General features: G+C 39.9%; 2 protein-coding genes and 2 long non-coding RNA genes across 10 annotated transcripts in view; 1 reads left to right on the top strand and 3 right to left on the bottom strand.

Annotated features, from left to right (window-relative positions):
• Nucleotides 1-296: 296 nt before the first annotated feature.
• LOC124067924 lies at nucleotides 297-3,540 on the bottom strand. Its single transcript, XR_006844842.1, has 5 exons — nucleotides 3,095-3,540; nucleotides 1,657-2,860; nucleotides 1,402-1,458; nucleotides 1,041-1,099; nucleotides 297-954 (listed from the first exon to the last, which is right to left on the bottom strand). It is a non-coding gene; the product is annotated as an uncharacterized LOC124067924 (long non-coding RNA).
• Nucleotides 2,542-18,407, top strand: part of LOC124067922 — a 30,157-nt gene continuing 14,291 nt past the window's right edge. The window contains exons 1-5 of one of the 7 annotated variants that reach the window (XR_006844837.1): nucleotides 2,542-2,645; nucleotides 4,299-4,488; nucleotides 4,639-4,737; nucleotides 5,121-5,323; nucleotides 5,860-7,197. This is a non-coding gene — a long non-coding RNA (uncharacterized LOC124067922). Of the gene's footprint in view, nucleotides 2,699-2,858; nucleotides 3,066-4,298; nucleotides 4,489-4,638; nucleotides 4,738-5,120; nucleotides 5,324-5,859; nucleotides 7,198-18,407 lie in introns of those variants that run through there. The other 6 variants (XR_006844839.1, XR_006844836.1, XR_006844840.1 and 3 more) reach the window with 6 other exon arrangements.
• Nucleotides 3,901-5,996, bottom strand: si:ch211-255i20.3 (transmembrane emp24 domain-containing protein 11). The gene is made up of 5 exons (XM_046405712.1): nucleotides 5,867-5,996; nucleotides 5,226-5,317; nucleotides 4,653-4,778; nucleotides 4,324-4,470; nucleotides 3,901-4,061 (listed from the first exon to the last, which is right to left on the bottom strand). Exons 1-5 carry the CDS (start codon nucleotides 5,994-5,996, stop codon nucleotides 3,912-3,914), a joined length of 645 nt encoding a protein of 214 aa, XP_046261668.1. The 3' UTR covers nucleotides 3,901-3,911.
• spon2b (spondin 2b, extracellular matrix protein) lies at nucleotides 7,826-16,421 on the bottom strand. Its single transcript, XM_046405711.1, has 6 exons — nucleotides 16,276-16,421; nucleotides 14,918-15,188; nucleotides 14,341-14,564; nucleotides 12,237-12,428; nucleotides 11,549-11,735; nucleotides 7,826-8,963 (listed from the first exon to the last, which is right to left on the bottom strand). The coding sequence occupies exons 2-6, from the start codon at nucleotides 15,150-15,152 to the stop codon at nucleotides 8,785-8,787; spliced, it is 1,017 nt and encodes a 338-aa protein (XP_046261667.1). The 5' UTR covers nucleotides 15,153-15,188; nucleotides 16,276-16,421; the 3' UTR covers nucleotides 7,826-8,784.

The raw sequence follows: 18,407 nt of genomic DNA, 5'->3' as shown, positions 1-18,407 counted from the left end.
TTGACTTGGATACAATCAGAAAATGTTCCTGACTTGGACGAAAGCCAGTTTGGATTTGGATTTCATTAGTATAATGAAATGTTAATATTTATGAAAATGTGAATGGCAGGTCCTGGTGTTTAGATTAAATAAGTGTCTTACACTGAGGAGGCTGTCTGATCAGACACCAATACAGTGATCAATACAGCAGTGACATCCAATCATCAGTTTACTGTTTACCCGGGTTTTGTCCATGTGACGCATGGGAACTGTGGCTCGGGTGAGGGACTGATGAAACTTTGGCTCTGAGTGAGAACAGTAAGAAGATTAATTAGTTCCAACAAAACAGTCACAGCTGCTTAGAACATATTGAGAGTGTGGGTGAACCTTTCTCCTTCAAGGTGTGCTCAAGCAAGACAAACAATCTTGCAGTCGTGTTTGTGGCTGTAACAGGCCAGGAGTGACACCTAGTGAGAGGTGAGGCATAACAGCCAGCTTGGTCCTCAATAACTTTATATGCTAAGGCGCTGCCGAATCCAAAGAGGCACACACCACCGACATTTATTTCAAAATCACTACAGCTTTTACTACTAGTCTTTTATTTCATGAGCATCATGATCACTGATGCATGGCCACACAGTATAAGATATGATACAAAGAATGAAAGAGGCGTGAGCTAAATGCTTCAGGACGGTTAGGTTTTTGGAACAGTTCAAATTTGCACAGATTAGGACAGTTTGACAAATGTGCCAGTGAAAGATCGAATTTACAAGCAAACAGACAGCCCAAAAAACATCAAAACAACAAAACTGTAATGCACAAACGATACTCAGTAAAAACCAAGGATGACATTATCATAACACCAGCATGTATGTCTACATCTGACATGTTTATCTTTGAACGGAAATGCTGTACCTCTGTTGCTGAAGAGAGTTTTCCAGTTTAGTAATGTAGGCACTCTGCTCATTGAGCATCCTTTAAAAAGGGAAAAAATAAAATACTTTTCGTAAAATGCAATTTTGAAATGTGTATGAAAATGCTTATAAATCTCTTTCGCTTACGCTGTCATGTGCTGCCTTTCCTCCCTCATCTGGACTAAAACCTCATCTTGTTTCCCACTCTGCAGTTGATCATATGGTTAGTGGTGCACTACTACTGCAGGTGTCACTATATCATACTGTAAGAGCTGCTTTATCTATTTTAATAGGTAGCTAATAAAATAGGAATCTAATTGAATCATACTTCCAATATGGTTGGTGAGCTTAAAAAAAATCCTGTCACACGCGTTTTCTACGTAGCAAAATTAATGGAATTGAACCAAAAAATGCCTGCCAAATTACCTGCCAAGTGAAGAACTGCAAACCCTCAAAGAGACACACACACACATCAAACACCTACTGCAGCAACAGGGATGTCTCTCACCCTTTCTTGGTAATAGTTTGTCAGTCTCTTTTGATGGTGTGCCTGGAAATCGAGAACCTGAGAAAAGTCAATAAACAATGTAATGTAAAGACTGCAGTGCGCACAAGCCGCACAACAGCTTTTTGAACAAACCATCTTGTACTGGCTGAAACAGAATTAAATGCTGAACTGATAAAAGCAGTTAATATTTTCTAATGTTAACTACATTTCTAATATTCCAATATCTTATGATGTGAAGTTAGGAAATAACCAAACTTTGCTGATTTCTGCCAAGTGTTTGGATGCCAGAACGCTGATGTCTGTGAACATAGCCTTCACTTGTGAGTTGCTCTGAAAAAATAGAAAAGAAACATTTCACGTGACTGTAATAACAGCAGGACCATAAAATTATATAAAGTCTGATTATTTGTGTGATTATCCCACCAAAGGATTTCTATTCAATGAAAAGAAAAATGCTTACTTCGTCAGACAGAAGAGCTATTTGGCATTGGGCGTAGCATATTAGACATTCATCTGGTTTGCCTGAAAACATGCAATTTCATACTGACACAATTGCAAAGCAGCAAAATAAATGCATGGTCTTTTTAGGCTCACACTGAATAAAAGATATGTAGGCTCTGAACCCAATACAGCAACTGAAGAAAAAGGGATTCTCATAGTGCTTATAGGCAAGATCCAGAATTACTGAACTGTGACCACTGGGTCTAACCCTGCATGCCAGAGTAAATTAAAATATAACTGAACCTTATAGAGTTTTTAATGAGATTACACTTATTGGGAATAAACCCGCGGCTTGTGAATACGTTCAGTGTCTCTCAAAGGGGGACTGAGAGACCCCCAGGAGTACCTCAGGAGGTCCCTTATCCAATGTCAATTTGTGAAATTTCACTCTTATTTCATCTGAGGGTATAATGAGAAGTACTCACTGTCAGAACACGAGTGGATCGGAGGTTTCACTCCCTCCACTGTAACATAACAATGGCCAAGAACAACATCAAAACCAGCGTAACATCAAACACTGAATGTGGTTTCCTCTGGGAAAGTTTATTTAGAGGAGAACTAATTTGTGTGTTTTGAGAGGACTTAAGCATAGAAAAGCTTATTTAGAACCTCCTGGCTTGAGCACACCCGGTGTCAAAACTGAGTCATCAGCTGTGCAATAACCCTTCAAATCCAACAGATGTCCCTATGTAATCACGCTTGCCCTTGACTGAGGCTGGAGGCATAGTACGACTGAGGTGAAGGTCTGGTACTGAACTTCACAATACATCCTCAACACAGCACAACACTCCTAAAAGTGATTGTTTTGACTGTTGTTTATATTCTAATTTCTTTTGTCTACCTCTCTGATAACAGACGTTACAGATGATATGGCCACAGTCTGTGACAGCCAGATTTCGGTCAGCATTGTAGGGACGGAAGCAGGAGTTACAGCACACCCAGGTTGACATTTGAAGACCTGCAAGATACGATTAGCTAAGTTAATAAGCGAGCTTTGCTAGCTTAACTCGTCGTGGCTACTGTGTAGTGGGTTTACTTAGCATTAACAAGTTTAGCCAAGTGACAACACAACTGCCACCTTCATTGAGTACTTTAAACCATTTTCTGTGTCTCTTTTAAGTTTGGGAGAACTTTAAAACAGGCTAACAGCTTCTTACAGTTCAGTAACTCGCATGTAGATTTATTGCCTTACCTTGGGTATCCCACTACAAGTGAAGCTAACGTTAGCTTCTAGCTAGCCGGCTAAATGATGGATCTGCGGCCTGCAGTGTAACGTACCTCAATGTACGCTGCTACCCTGTAATAATCTGAAGCATATGTCAAGTATCTGAAATAGCTAACGACTGCACATAACGACGTTGGTTTTCACACTATGTTAGCTCACCTAAATGATGTTAAAAGCAACGTAACTAACGTTTGATCGCTAATTTAACCTTTATAGGCAGGCAAGACGATCTTTGTTCGCTGGACCATTGAACCTCAAATAAAGCTTGTGTATTATTTGATCATGAGGTAAATCATGCGCAAAAGCTGTTTAATTCATCATGCTTATGGTTCAAGAGGGAAATAATCAGAAAAACAACCGACTTTTATTATTTTACATCCTGTGTTGTTGTTATGCACAAGACACAAACACTGGTGCTTATCAGTTTCAGAGTTGAAGAATAAAAAGAAGAGAAGGAGAAGGTGACAAAAAGAATAAGAATTAAAATTATAGTAAATATTGCATTGGGCAAGATTGTTCATATTCTTTAACATTTAAAAAGTAGTGCAGTGGATTTATTTCAAAACTGTCTCATATCCTTAAACTTGTTTTTCAAACATCATTATTTCGGCCATACATAATGTTAATTCTGTACCCCATGACCACTTAACCATCTGTACAGACCTTGTGTTTATCTTATGTGTTTATCAGCCAACAGTAAATGCACTGAGACAGATACGGACATGACACTACACATAATGTTATAAGGTCATCACACTTAGAGTTGACTCGTCACAGGTCATCATCAGACCAGCTTCTTGGCGATGAAGAAGTCTTTGAGTCGTTTCATCTGCCAGAAACCAACGGACAGCAGAAGAGAAGTCTGCACCACGGCCCACCATAGCACTTTACTGTTGGTGTCCTCACTGATCTGCCGAAACACCTCCTCTTTCTCCTGAGTCAGAGGAGGAAATGGAAAACATAGAAATCATTTCTCAATTTTTGTTTTTACATTTTGAAGACATGACATGCTGTAAGAATTATTTCAGCTTAGACTGAATTATATCTCTTAACAGGATTAATATAATTTACTAACATAATATTCAGAGCATGATTTTGTGGTGGTTAACAGGTTGTGCGCTGTACCCACGTGTACTCTCATATAATAACCTGGGCTTGTTCATGTTTGCAGGCAGTAGAGTAAAATACTGAATTACCCTCTGGTACTCCTGCTGTCTGGCGATGTGCATCATCTGATCTATGAGGTGCTTGAGGTTGCTCTCCAGAATCTCCAAGTTGTCTTTGGTGTTTTCAGTGCTGGGGTCAGTCGAGTGCTCTCCCATCTGAACATCCAAATGTAGCTTCTGAGCAACAAAATAGAGGTAAATTAGATTGTTTTTTTTCTTCAAAGATCTCTGATTAGTCTGCATGCAATTTACAGACTGTGATTGATTGTTCTAATGCTGTCTTTCGTTCTGTATGCGCTGCTGCAGTTCTTCCCTTTGTTAAATTAATTTTGCTTGTGTTCATAGGTCATAGGTCTCACCAGCTTCTCTCCGGCAAACACAGCAAACCTTGTGGAGTTGGTTTGGAAGCAAAGGTAGTGCTGACCAGAGGCGTGAGCTGTAAAGGTGAATTTACCGAATTTACCATATCGTTTGGACATCTGAACCTAGAGAGGAGGAGAAACACTTTGTTAGTCCATCATTTTTTTAGCTAGGGGTCAACAAAATGGCTATTTTTAATTTAGTTAATTTAATATATTATGCAGCAGATATCCATTCGTTGTTTGTTGAATTTGAGCTGAAAATCTGTAGTTTTTTTGTTTTGTTTTTTTTTTCATATTGATAGCACATCAGATGAGTGGGGAAAAAGTCGAACAAGGGGCGTGAGATAGTAATTTTATAATACAATAACAGATACAAAGGCTTTTGCTGTCAGTCGTATAAGTTCTCGTCAGTCAAATTGCACAGTGCTAATCTTAAGTAACTCTGTTAAATTCATTTCATCCTAGTTTGGTGTGAATGGGGAAACCAGCCACAACATGTTTTTGAGTACCATCATACACGTGTGTGTGTGGCCCTGGCCTGGTGATATACCTCTCCTTTGAGTGCAGTACCTCATAGTCTGGATCTTTGACTGTCACAGTCACACCGAGGTGAGGGGAGTGAGTGAGTGTCTTCAAATCCCAGGGCTCCAACAAGAAATAACCTGAAGGTAAGACACAGTCTCACATGAGTCCACTCACATACGCAGTCCCGCTCGATCAGTAGTCGACGTCATTATCAAGCTGGTAACAACCCCATAGGCTTAGGTTAAGCATGAAGAGATAACGAAATAGATTAAAATGAGTAATATTATATAATGTGTTTAAAAATAATATAATAATTTATACATTCATGGACATTACTATTAAAACAGAAGTATGCAAATGCTTTTCTCTCTGTCACTTACTGTAGAACTTATTATAGAGAATACTTAGTGCTTATAAAAACAGTGAGTCGAGCCCCCTTTACATTTTCAAAGCAGAACAAATCATAGCAATTCATGAATACACTGCTTGTTGGACAGTTTGAAGTCATAAATGACTTTTGCACTGGCTGAAATAAGAGCCGTGCTGTCATGGAAATGCATTACTGCGTGACTCAAAATTCAGGTGGCAATTCACGATACAGTTTTAAAGAATCTAATTTCACATTCATTAGCTCTGCTGAGCTTGTAAACGACACTCAGGAGAAATATTCTTTCTCCAGGACTCACCAGTAACCAGCGTGTCAACAGGAATCTCCTCAATGATACATTTTTCCTCCTGCTCTCCGAGATCAAAATACATGGCTGCTGCCAACATCAGGTAGCACTGGAGGAGAAAGCCAGTGCCTCGCAAACTCATTTTCAGTTAACAATGGGCTATTAAATTACAATACGCTTGACAGTGACCAGATATTTGTTCTGTAGTTCCAAATGGCTTTTTTGTAATTCTAACTCAAGATTGAGGTATTTTTCATCAGCTGTAGCCAAAGACTCATGTTCTAGTAGCATATACCGAAAGTGGAGGGAGACGGTGTGAGAAACTCGCAGGTGCTGCTTTGTGGCTTTGTGTGACGAGACATTCTGGTCATGACTGGTGACTGGTTAACCTGGGAGCCAGTTGCAAGGCTGCTGAGAACATTGAATAAGTGGGAGTGACCATTTGCCCACTGATGAACTGATAATCCCACAGTGTGCATACCAACATGGAAGGAGTTGCACCGTGACCTTTCAAAATGCGTACCTGGCACATGCTATATTTCTGATGCCATTGTGCAGAAAATATCTCCCTGTCAGTATAATACAGTAAGACCTTTGGGGCCTGCTCTACGTTCAGCCAATATCTCCAAAACTCTACAGCTCACACCAAAGCAATCTGGATGGGCTAAATAGGACAACGGATAAGAGGGAGAAAAATGTATTTTTGATTTTGGGGTGAACTTTGCCTCTAAGCAGTAGGGATTAGCAGTGTCACCATGTCTGTGACTACAGTGTGCAACAAAGTCCAAATCTTTGGAAACTGAGGGGCAGTTGTAATCAAAACAGTAGTGGCCATTTGCTTACCCCGTATGAGGTCATTATAAAGTAAAGCCCCACACACTGGATGAACCCTTCTCATATTTAACATCTGCAAAAGTTGTTATTCCTCAGAGTAAGCAAAGAGTCAGATTTCCCACACTTCAGTAGCTTTAGAGAAAGTGCAAATACTAAATCAGTAAGTGTAATAGTCCTGCCATTAAAATAGATTTGGTTTTAAACTCCAATTGATTTGTACCGTGTCTGCAAAAGTGTGTCTCACTCTGTATTGTTGCAAGATATGTAATATCTTGTAGTAATACAAACAATCTGCAATTCACCATGAACCACATAATTCATAATTCAGTCTCTCAGTCAGTTCATACATTTCTTTCTGCCATTTTAACACTTTCCTGCTGCAAGAGATTGATCTTGTTGTTTGTTTGAAATTATAACATCATTGCAGGGGCACCATATATGATAATTTTCACAGTTTTTATCTATGAGCTAACCTGAACTAGTTCCTATGTACCCCATAATGCGTTGTTCATCACAGTCTGTCTTCTGCAGCATGGTTTCTGTGTTCTGTGCAAATGTTGTTCACTAATAAGTCATTTTTTGTCATAAATTGTCTTGTCGAGAAACTTTCAAGGCAAGAGACTTTTTCTGGAAAAGAAAAAGAGGTCAGTTTTTGTTTAACTTGTGTCTGTTTTGCCTATTAAATGGGACTCCAGCTTCATACTGGGATGTTCTGCTCTGGGTGTTACAGCATGAAGTGAGCTCTGGGAGATTTCATGCCTCGTAATCTAAATCAACATTTGGTGAACTGTTTTAAATACTTGGTGAGGTCATTTTGTCCGTTTTATGACCAACACTTCATCAGGGCAAATCCTAAAGCCAATACAGAGGCTTGAACCCAGGTCATCCAGTTAAAAGCATTTCTCTCTACGCTCAATTTGATCCTGAAGCCCCAGTGTTAGTAATTTTACCTTGGGAGCCCAAATGTGTGGTTCAGATTTAAATGTCAAACTGAGCAGAGGTACTAAAAGGGATTTAAATCTGTATAATGGAAAACAATTTAACTGACAACTGTTACTTCGATTATTACGTTTTGTGATGTTGGCACTCAAAACATGCACAATGTAGTGTTTTTCTTTCGTACAGAAAAGTCATCAGTGAGGTCACAAAAAAGGTATTTAGTCTTTATTTTCCATATAGACAACATACATTTTTTTCACAATTTAGTATTTTTTACTAAAAAAAACTTTCTGTATTGAACTCATAACCCACTAACATACAGGAATACAAATTATTACTTTCAGATTTGATATACTGTACACTACAGGTTAAAATCCTGTCAATAAATATATTCTTTGTCTTCTGGAAAACAACCACATCTTGTCTGTCAACAGTATGTTTTAAATGTGGCGTAGTTTATAGCACTGTATATTAACTTCAAAGTCTGACTCACTTTTCTGCCAGTGATACTTCTGCCAGTGGGACTATTTGGGCTTCTTGTTTTCCCTTGTGCTGAAGGAAAGTGATATTATTTTGATTTTTTTATTATTATTATTGTTGTTGTTGTTGAGTATTTCCAGGATGTAAGGATCTTAGATCTTAAATATCAGGTATCATTATTTATATGAATTTATTTTATCTGGGAGTTATAATTCACAACCAGCAGACAAAAGTCTGTGACGTTCAGAAGTATCAAACTAAACCCAATTATAATGTGGAGATGTGTTCTCAGTGAATGGCTGTGTTTATCATTGTCCTGTCCACGGTCAGTTTTGATAATCTGCCAAAACTGAATTGGTGTCTAATAGCCGTTTTAGCCAAACTACACCTCTGTAGTACTGTCAGATCCATCAATGCAACCCGAGGATGAGACTTTTTTTGTGGTGTGTCTCTTCCAATTTAACAGTCAGGCAGCCAGTTTGTACATTAGTCATTAAGAGAGCATGGCCAGGGAGGAAAGAAGGGAGTTTGATTCCAAATCTTTATGACTCATGTGAATACACCACAGACCTTTTACTGTTTCTCTGTCTTCGTCCTTTCCTCCCTTTCCCGGCTTTCCTGTCTTTTTTCTCCCTCCTCTCCTTCCTCTCTTTTTTCTCCCTCCTTTCCTGGCCTAGTCATAAGCAGTTGTCAGGAAAGCACTTCCTCTCTTCCTCCAGCAGGGGGCAGGCTGCTCCATTGTTGGCTGGGTGCATTAGGATGTAGCGTGTGCGGTGCTGCACGCCTGAGTCTCCACACTTGCCTTTGCACAAGCCCCAAGGAGACCACACAGAAACCTCGCAGTCCAGAGGGGTATCTGCAGAGAGAGTGGGGAGCATTTTAATCACAACAACATAACTTTTTGGTTTGTAATTTTGACGGAATCATCGGTTTCCTGCACAAGCCCGTCTTTTCTCCCTTTTCTCTATGGTTTGGAAGTAGCAATGGTTGACATTTGTGTTTCCTTTTATAGGTTTAAATGGAAAGGACAGGAGTTAGTCATAATAGGTCTGCTCACTGCTCTTAAACCCTTATTTGTCTTTAAAAAAGTGAATAAAATAATGAAAGGGAAGTAAATGTTGGCGTTCTGTGCTTGTAGCTCTTTATGATCTCATAACTTCTCGTTATAGATTCTTGGAAGTGGTTGTGCTGTTGGGGTTACATTTGATTATGGCTCTGAATTTTTTACACTTCATTTTTTGTGTCTTTTTTATTTATTTCTTTCTTTATTTTTTTGGCTGACTGTGCTCGCAAACAACTCTTCCATTTAATGAGTCAGCTGTCTATGAGGACTGAGTACAGGGAGCTGCCTTTTCAACCATTTCAGCTCCGATATATGTTCAGCCACTTCTTCAGCGTTGTGAACTTGCTGACTTCCTTGGCCAACCTTGATGTGAACTTGTTTACAGCTGATATGTATCACAGACTCAGTTGTCTGTTAAAAAGTAGAAAAGCAGAAGGACTGGAGCTGGTACGGAAGCTACAAGGATAGATAGTCGGGTGGAGGGATGGAACAAGCAAGTCAAATCTCCCTCCGTCATTTGTAGTCATTAAGCACAGAGGGAAGGATAACGTTATAATAACAATGCTATTAAAAAGCACATTTATCTAACTTCACCGAGATATTGTATTGTAGATACAGTCTAGAGCAGGTGATTGCTAATCTGTCATGAAAATTGTTTAAGCCCTGGGGAGAAGGCATAAAAGAGACGGCGGAATTAATGAACGGAGGGAAGGATAAACAGATGGAGGGGTAGGATGGAGTATTGGGATCAAGGCAGGAAACCCCAACAGATTGTTGGCCCCTACTCCGTTGTTTGTTGATGGGTAGTCATGGGAACGTACTTGTAGTCTGCATTGCTGAGTCAAACCTTTACAGTCACCCTGAACTCTGAATGTGATTAGAGCACTGCCAGGTTGACACGCCATCTTTCCCCCGCCACCCAAGAAACCTTTCTTGGTCAAGTCATCTGTTTAGATTTTTTGTAGTTAAGTGTATTTTTATAAAAGGTTATTTTCCCCTTTTTGTCATATTGGAGAACATCAGTCACATGGACAACTTGTTTGACTGCTACAGCTTTACTTGTAGTTTGACACAATCTTCATATGTATTTTTCCAAGCTGTCTTTCCAGTCCTTTTTGCAGTTTGGCTTTTTTACTGTTACCACTAATCTGTACAACAGGGAGTCTTAAAATTTAACAGTCTGACAACAAACATTAAGTAAATCCAGCTTCGCCTTATGGATCCAGCTCTTGTTAAAACGCGTGTCTGCATTCTATTTTGACTCATGACCAAGTCAACTTTGCTTTACATAATTTCTGCATAGTTTTCTGAAAATACTAGTTCACTTTCTCAGTCTCTCATCTTCATACTATTCCACTGGATGCCAGATGTGCCCCTGGTATTTTGTGATGCCCTCCCCTCACTTGGCCTCTTTGGTTTCTTGTTGGAAGACATTGAGTTTGTGTGTGGGCTGTAATGGTTCCCAAATGCTTTAATTTGAATCAGCAAAAGACTAAGACCAAAGCTCCTTGCATCGTGGGAAACTCAACATCTGTATTTCACACAGTTTAGAGCATATATTATACGTAGTATGTAACACATAGATTTTTTGACTTTTAAATATGTATGTTATTTGTTCAGTGCAGATGGAATTGAGGGAGTTCAGGGTTGGAGTGGTGGATGCAAACGTGGTTTGCATGTTGATCTCGTTAGGCCATATTTCAAAACATTGTGTCAGTTATGTAGTTTTATTTTTTCTTTCTTGTCTTGAAACTAAACTACATTCATGTTTGAGTTTTGCTCCTGGATATTGTGACTTCAAAGCTACCTTGTTGTCTGCTTACTTGCACGTGTGCAACATAAAACACTATCTTGAAAACACTGAGTCACAGCACTACTAGTGACCAAAAACTGCAACACAGAAAAGCTGGTACAGCTTTTGCTGCAAGGTGACACGACAAATACATGTAAGTACACATTCCTGCAGGGTCATTTTGTAGTATCACTTTCCACTGCTTATCTTGGCAATGTCATGATGAAAGCTGCCATTTTGTCTGTCATAAAACTTTGCAGAGTGTATAATCCTGTTTGTCAGTAATAAACTGTTGTGCAGTGTTTTGGAATATATTAATGCTTTAAATGTCTGTTACTGTTACTCTAATTGGACTTCTTGGCTCACCACACTTGTATCAGTGCAGCCCCCTCTGTTGTTTCAATGCAGGGTTGTTTTGATCCAAACATCTGGCCAATATAATACTAACTTAATATAATTACAGTACAGCACAATTTTTTCTTTTACTAGTTAGGAGAAGCCATTTGTTAAAGTGATTACTGCCATCATGTGAGTGTCTCATACTCAAGAATATACCACAGTGTGTGTTTATGTTTCTCAGCCTTACTTATGAGCTTGTCTTCGATCTCGTTTCCTGTTGGCAGTTGGTTGGACTGGGTGGGCTCCACAGGCAGGCTGATGATCTGATTGGTCTTCTTTATCTTGGTCAGCATTACCTTGGCAATGGGTGGCAGATGCTTTAGGCGCGGGTAGAAGAAGGAGTTGGCAGGGTGGCTCGGGAAGGACGACGTGATCTGTGCAGGGGAACATAGACAAGGAATACCAGTGAATATACGGTGATTAACTGGAGGTGAAAGTAGGTGTCAGAATTTGTAGCAACATCCTTTTCATTTTTACTCATGTGAAATGTGAAAGGAATGCATGATTTTAAACAAGATCTTAATGCGTTGACTCTTTAGGGTACCACAGTCCCCATGGCAATGGTTTTCAGATGGTAATAATAATAGTAGTTTATATTGTCCCCCATGTGCAAAGTGTATGTTTTAAGACATTACATATCAAGGATGAAACAACCCAGTAGACACAAGATGTGTCTTTAAGGCATTTATTTTGTCTCCTGTTTACAAATTGAGTACACTTTGCTTCTTCTGTGTTCAGTGAAACGTCATTATAAAGCAATGTGCGCTTTCTTGCTAACGCTGCGAGTCAAGTTAAAAGTTCATGTCACTGTTGCCACAGTTACTGATATTTGACTCTGGACTGATGGATGTTGCACTTGGCTCTGGTTGACCCACCTGTGTGATTTTATCCTGTGGAATGGTCTCAAAGTTGGGGGAGGAGAAAGTGAACCCACTGTCAGTTCCTGCATCGTAGGGGAAAAGATCCATCGACACACTGTCTTTCCAGTGGTCGCCGTCACACAGGTCAACACTATCCACGCCCACAAACCAGTCCGGACTTGGAACGATCCGGACGATAAACGACAGCTGCGGATTGAGAAGAGGAAGTAGAGCGTGGGGAGGGAGATGGAGCATAGCGAGAGGAAAAAAAGACAAACAGAGGGAAATGAGGAGGTGGATCAGAGAGAAGGAAGGAGATAAGGAGAGAGAGAGAAGAGGTGAAAGAGATTGGTGGGAAAGAAAATGGAAAATAGTTCTTATTCTCCAGTATTTTTTGGCTACAAAACATCCTTATATCATTCAGTCAAGAAAGAAATTAGAAGTACTCCTAAGCTTTCCTTAGCTTCAACTTTGTTGGACTGGAGATGGGCAGTTTTAAAAAAGTATTATCAGCTAATGTAACCTTAAGAAGAAATGAACAGTGGCCTACAGATTTTTACAATCTTCTTACCCAACCAACGCTGACTCAAGTGACATAACTTAAGGTAATTTATTAGACTATGTGAAGCTCCCAAAGACTTTATGCAACTCTTTGCATGTGAAATGTAGTACAATTCTCCTTTTAATAAACCAAAATGTCATGTGTACTGTATATCATATGATAATGTACTATATTTCACCCTGCTATAATGTGTTCATGTACAGGTGTGCATTATCATAGTGGGGATTCGTAGTCCAATAACTCATCCGCCTCCTTACACGTGATGTTATTCCTGTAGTAGACTAAAACTTGTTTTATATAAGTGGACTTCTTCTATGTCCAGCTAGCCTTTTTCCATTTCTCTCACCTCTAATATACACCTTCACTTGTCCAAGCCTGACATTGCAGTTGGTTAACTTTATTAGCTAGGCAGACACAGTAGGAAGTTGAACAGTCAACCCCTGCAGAGTTTTACATAATTTATGGAGACATAAATTAGGCTTGCTACATTTTCAAAAGCTGTCTTTAGGGAGCAGCATATTGGGGGAAAAAACACTCTGGAGCTGGTTTTATAGTGGCATTAACTGCTTTTCCACATCAACCTAGTAAAAAATGTATAATGCAGCTCTCTTTCTTTTATTCCAGTGCTTTTATGATCAACAATTAGCAGTAGTATGACAACTTATTACATGGCTAAAGAGACACTTGGGACGTTAACTTATAGCTTTAAGGTTTTTTTACAACCCTGGGCTCATTTTTTTATAATTTTGGCTGATACTCACGGTCATGGTTTTTGCTTGTCTAGTTTAAAACACTTATTTGTAGTGAATGCACGCAAACTGTATATTATAATGATACACTGTGCAGCTACAGTAAGTGTGGTAGGTGGTAAGTTGAACTGGTTCCAGTAAAGCAGCAACAGACAGCAACAACAACAGACATTGAGTGATAACAAACAGTTAAGTTTATAATGTGGTCGAAATGGAAATTTTAATCTGTGTCTAGTTAAATGTTATTTTATCTGAGGAAGAAAGCTGCACATAAACTATGTAACATTTACTCAGTAAATTGTCTAAAAGTGACGTGAACTTTGTTGTATATTTTATTGCATTACGTACTTACATTATCCCCAGATATTTCCAACTATGTTTTTTTTTTTTGGGGTGTTTCATTTGGTTGCCTGTTACTATAACTTCGAGGATGAGAGGCAGAGAGAGAAGGAATTCTGCTAACATAACTCAACATCACGCGGATAAAACTTCAAAACGTTACCTTGGCTGTAAACATAGCTGTCTGAGTCACTGCACATAGATTTTCATGACAGTTGTTATTGTTCAGTAATGAAGATGATCTCATGCTCTGTCGTCAAACTGCATGTTTTGTTTTCATTGTTTCGTTTGAGAGAACCGTAGTGGTGGAAATTGCAACCTGTGCCTTTAACAAGAGATTCTTTATTTCTCCCAAGCTCAGCGAAGGAAAGCATCGCATCACCTTGTTATGTATATTGACTCATCAGAAAAGGCCTTTGACATACTTAATGCCCTCACCCTGAGGGAAACAAGGTGTTGAGTGACTTACATAGGAGTGCCTGGCGAAGACCTCAAGCTCAGTGTTCATCTGGCCTGTGCCTCCCACAACAGCTGGAGTGGAGAAGATCCCATAAACGCTTTGGATGCGCTCGCCAGCCTCCTCAACTTCCTTCATGAGCGTCCAGGCCTCTCCTTTTTCAGCAAACTCCCTCACTCCATTGCTGGCAAACTCATTACGTTGCCAGATGTGATAGTCAGAGCTGTGAGTTACCCCTAAGAGCAGAGAGAAAGGGAAAGGAAGTTAGATGCTGCAGCAGGTTATTGTTGTATTGTTATTAGTCTGCAGGTGTTAGAGATGCATTTAAGCTGCATTAGACAGTTTATATCTCAAAAAATACTGAGAAAACTGCATCTTCATTGACAATCATTTGTTGCATTCAATGGGAGGCGTTTGCTAGTAACTTCCTGTATGCTGACCAGTCACGGCATTCTTCCCTGGATTGCTTTGCATATACTTTTCTAGTGTAGCCTTCTGTTACTCAACCAGTCAGTATAGCCTTCCACATCTGCTGCCAGTACTGTGACCAATGAGAATACAACTCGACAGCAGCTTGCCCTGGACTTACCAATAACGTTTGACCACTGTGCAGGGGGACGGTAGACAGGATACTGTTTAGGGAAGGCTGCCTGAGACCACTTGCCAGTGAATGTTAGCCTGTACTGTGCAGGTTCCGAGGCTGTGCACATGGGGATGTCAGTAGGAACAGGCATTGACCGAACACCTTGGCCTAGTGTCAACATCATGATGACGAGGTGATAGAGTGTCTCAGAGATGGAGAGGATGTTCCGTGTGGTGTCCATGATAATGAAGGCTTATTTTTGGGGAGGACAAAGGACCTGAGGAAGGCATATAAAAACGAGGAGAAAGAAATCAGAAAAATCACACACTGGTTCAGGCTTTGGAACAGTCTAATTTGCAGTTGGTTTTCTTTTGTTTTATTTGTTTTGAGGTCTTTGCTTGAAGTTGTTCTTTCCCTGTCAGATTTGGTGCATGACAATGAGAAATGCCAAAAGGGCAATCTATTTGGCTGCTGCAATAGTGTTGTGTTCAAGAGGGACATGTGAGTCAGAGGGGAAATTTTTACTCTTACTCTAATTTTTTAAACTTTATCCACTGTTTTTCCACTGTTTGGACTTGTGAAGTCAGTTCAAAAGTGTAGGATTGGCAGAAAGAGGTATTGTATTAATTTACATGTAAATGCAAGCTGACTTCCTGCCTTGTTATGTCATATGTCTAACCTGTATTTTAATGCTCCAGGCAGGGAACAGCAGCAGGGCTCCCATCCTGCAACATGCCTGAACTCTTTCAACCACTCCTGAATGTGTATGTCTTCTCTCTCATGTCCCTGATTAATCAGGTGTTCAAATTCCCCCCTGTGGGACCTGCATTCGGTTTCTATGAAGCACATCCATGCATCTAACCAGTAAATATATGAAATGCATGCACATAGAGTGATATACAGTTTTGTTATATTGATTCATCAGGTAAACCTCTTAACTGAGTAATGTCAGCTTAACACAGAGAATGCATATCCATTTAAATACTGGCAAAAGTAGTTCCTAATCTTATTTTAAATTTCGATTAAATGAAAGGAAGTGCACAAGCGATTGCACAAAGGGGAGCAGGATGTGTTTAATGTTTGTTGGCAGTTGTTTGCATTTCACTGCAGCACTAATTTTATAGTTCCACACTTCATTGTCATGTGTTTGCTTACTCTCTCTGAATTTGTTTTTGCTTCAATCGGATTGCATACATTTCCTCCGCACCAGTAATTAAACACACTTGCTTAGTAGCCTTCTATAACACATCTGTCTTTTCTAATAATTCGTGCAAACCGTTGAACGCAGTCTTCCAGATGTGAGCATCATATCTCTGTACTGTCATGTGGAGACAGGAAGAAGATGTGGTGCAGAGACTACTCACTGATTTTTGCTCAGGGTTCCAGATGAATGAAGGGCTGCAGCAGATGAGGTGAGAGGAGGCCTGGTGGTGAGGAGAAGGGGAGAGTAGAGCGACGGATGGTGGCTGTCGGGAATAGTGACTGCGAGGATCCAAGTCCTCATTCAGCTATTTATGTCTTGCAGGAGGTTCACCCCTCACTCCCCTCTCCCTCTTTCCCTCCTTTCTCCCTTTTCTTTCCCCTCCTTCCCTCTCTTGCTCCACTCCCCTTTTCACCCTGCTTCACTTTTCTTTCAGTGCTCTCTATCGGCTTGTCAGTGACTTCCCTGCCCCCTTCATGGCCTTTGACTTTGGCCTTCCCTCCTCCACTCTCTTCCTCATCTCTCTCCCACTCTTTTTAAGTAGCCCATTAACTGACTAATGTGTTCAGCAGTTCTGGGTGCACAGGCAGGGGTCCAGTGTAACTCCATGGGTAGAGTATCATTTCACAGTGTGATACTGTAGGTCTCTATACCTGCAAATATGACTAATGAGGCTAATAATGAAGTTCTTGAATACTCTAAACTCTATACTCTATACTCGGTCACTTTTGGTTGCAGTTGAAGAGCTAAATTCAATCCCAGTACTGCTTTTTAACTCATGAAGCAAGTTATATTGCCTGTGTCATAGTCAATTTCCATAACTTATTTGATGTGTTTTTCAGGGCCTCCTAAAGGCAGGTGAGTTAAGGCATCATTCAACAACATGGTGAGGAATTATAGGCTTTAAGACACAAAGAGATGCATTTGAAGGCACTGCATTGGGTTAGGGATTAGGAGAAATCTCACACCTTCAAAACTTTCTCTTTGTAGCAGATTAGTTCAGATGTTCATAATACTGAGGGACTTGACTGATTTGTAAAGGACATTTACTTCAAATTGTGGATACTTAAGCATTTTCTAGTAAATTAGCCTGTTATAGTCTCCCAGAGCCATAATAATAATAATAGTGAAGACTGTTTTTTTTGGCAGGGCAAAAGACCTGAAAAAAAAACAGGACAAAGAAATAAGTTTGAACTACATTGTGAAGTAAGACAATGAGCCAAGTTGAATATTGTGAAAACATGAAATTTACTATCTTAAAATTACAAAAACTGCTGATTGCACTGAAGCACCTGGTGATTTTTCTGGATGGACTTACTGCTGTTTCTAGACGTTTTCCTATTATAAAGTCGAAATAGTTTGTCTGTACAGTAAAGTCTTATGTCCCATAAGACTTATGTCCCATAAGACTTTACTGCAAAATTTAACATGTGATAATAGTATCATAACATGGGTTTTTTAATGTAAAAAAGCAAACATTAAGTGTTTGTGATCATAATGTTGGTAGAAAACTGGTTTGGGTTGGACATGAACAGACTATGCAGTGTATCTCAGTGTTTTATGGTGTGCGATGTGCGACTACCACACCCTCAAGCAGTCACGATAACAGCTGCTGTTATTTCCTGGATCCTGAGTTGTGTATCTTCAGAGAATATTTGTGGGTGTGTGTGTGTGAGTGTGGAAATCAGGGGGGTGTGGTGTTTGACTTACTGAACCTGGAGGTGGCATACAGCACTCAATAGATTCACGTGCAAACACACAAATGTGCCAGCATGCTGACTCAGCCCAATTCTAATGAGTTCCATACGGTCACGTTTCTTACAAACTAACACACACACAGACAGAAGAGACAAGTTACCCTCACTCAACCTCTCTCAATTTCCAGGGTTTATTGTTTGGCTTTTAGACTTCTGTCTGCTTTCAGTCTGTGGCATTTGAAAAAGGAAAGTTAACTCGTCACCACCATCATAACTCTTGCTCACTGAACAGTGGGGTTGGGAGATATTAAAATTTTCTAACTGCCCACCATCAGCTAAACGAGCAGCAATTGCAGATTTACCTGCACAGGTGTGTGCACGACATGCCACGAGGGCCAGTGGAGAGCTAGCAAACCTACTCAGGAATGACCCTTCCACGGTCTCATAGATTGTCAAAAAAGGAACTATCACCTTTTTTTCCATATTAAACAGAAAAATACCACTGTACACCATCTGAGTTCAAGCTTCTCTCTTTCACTGAACCAAGACAAACTTAGTCGCCCTGTCTTAAAACACATTTTGTTCAAAATCAGCAGAA

This window comes from Scatophagus argus, chromosome 12 (genome assembly GCF_020382885.2).
Source record: "Scatophagus argus isolate fScaArg1 chromosome 12, fScaArg1.pri, whole genome shotgun sequence".
In the NCBI taxonomy this organism is placed as follows: Eukaryota; Metazoa; Chordata; class Actinopteri; family Scatophagidae; genus Scatophagus; species Scatophagus argus.
Note: the sequence above shows the minus strand (reverse complement) of the source record. Positions and strands in the feature narration are given on the sequence as shown.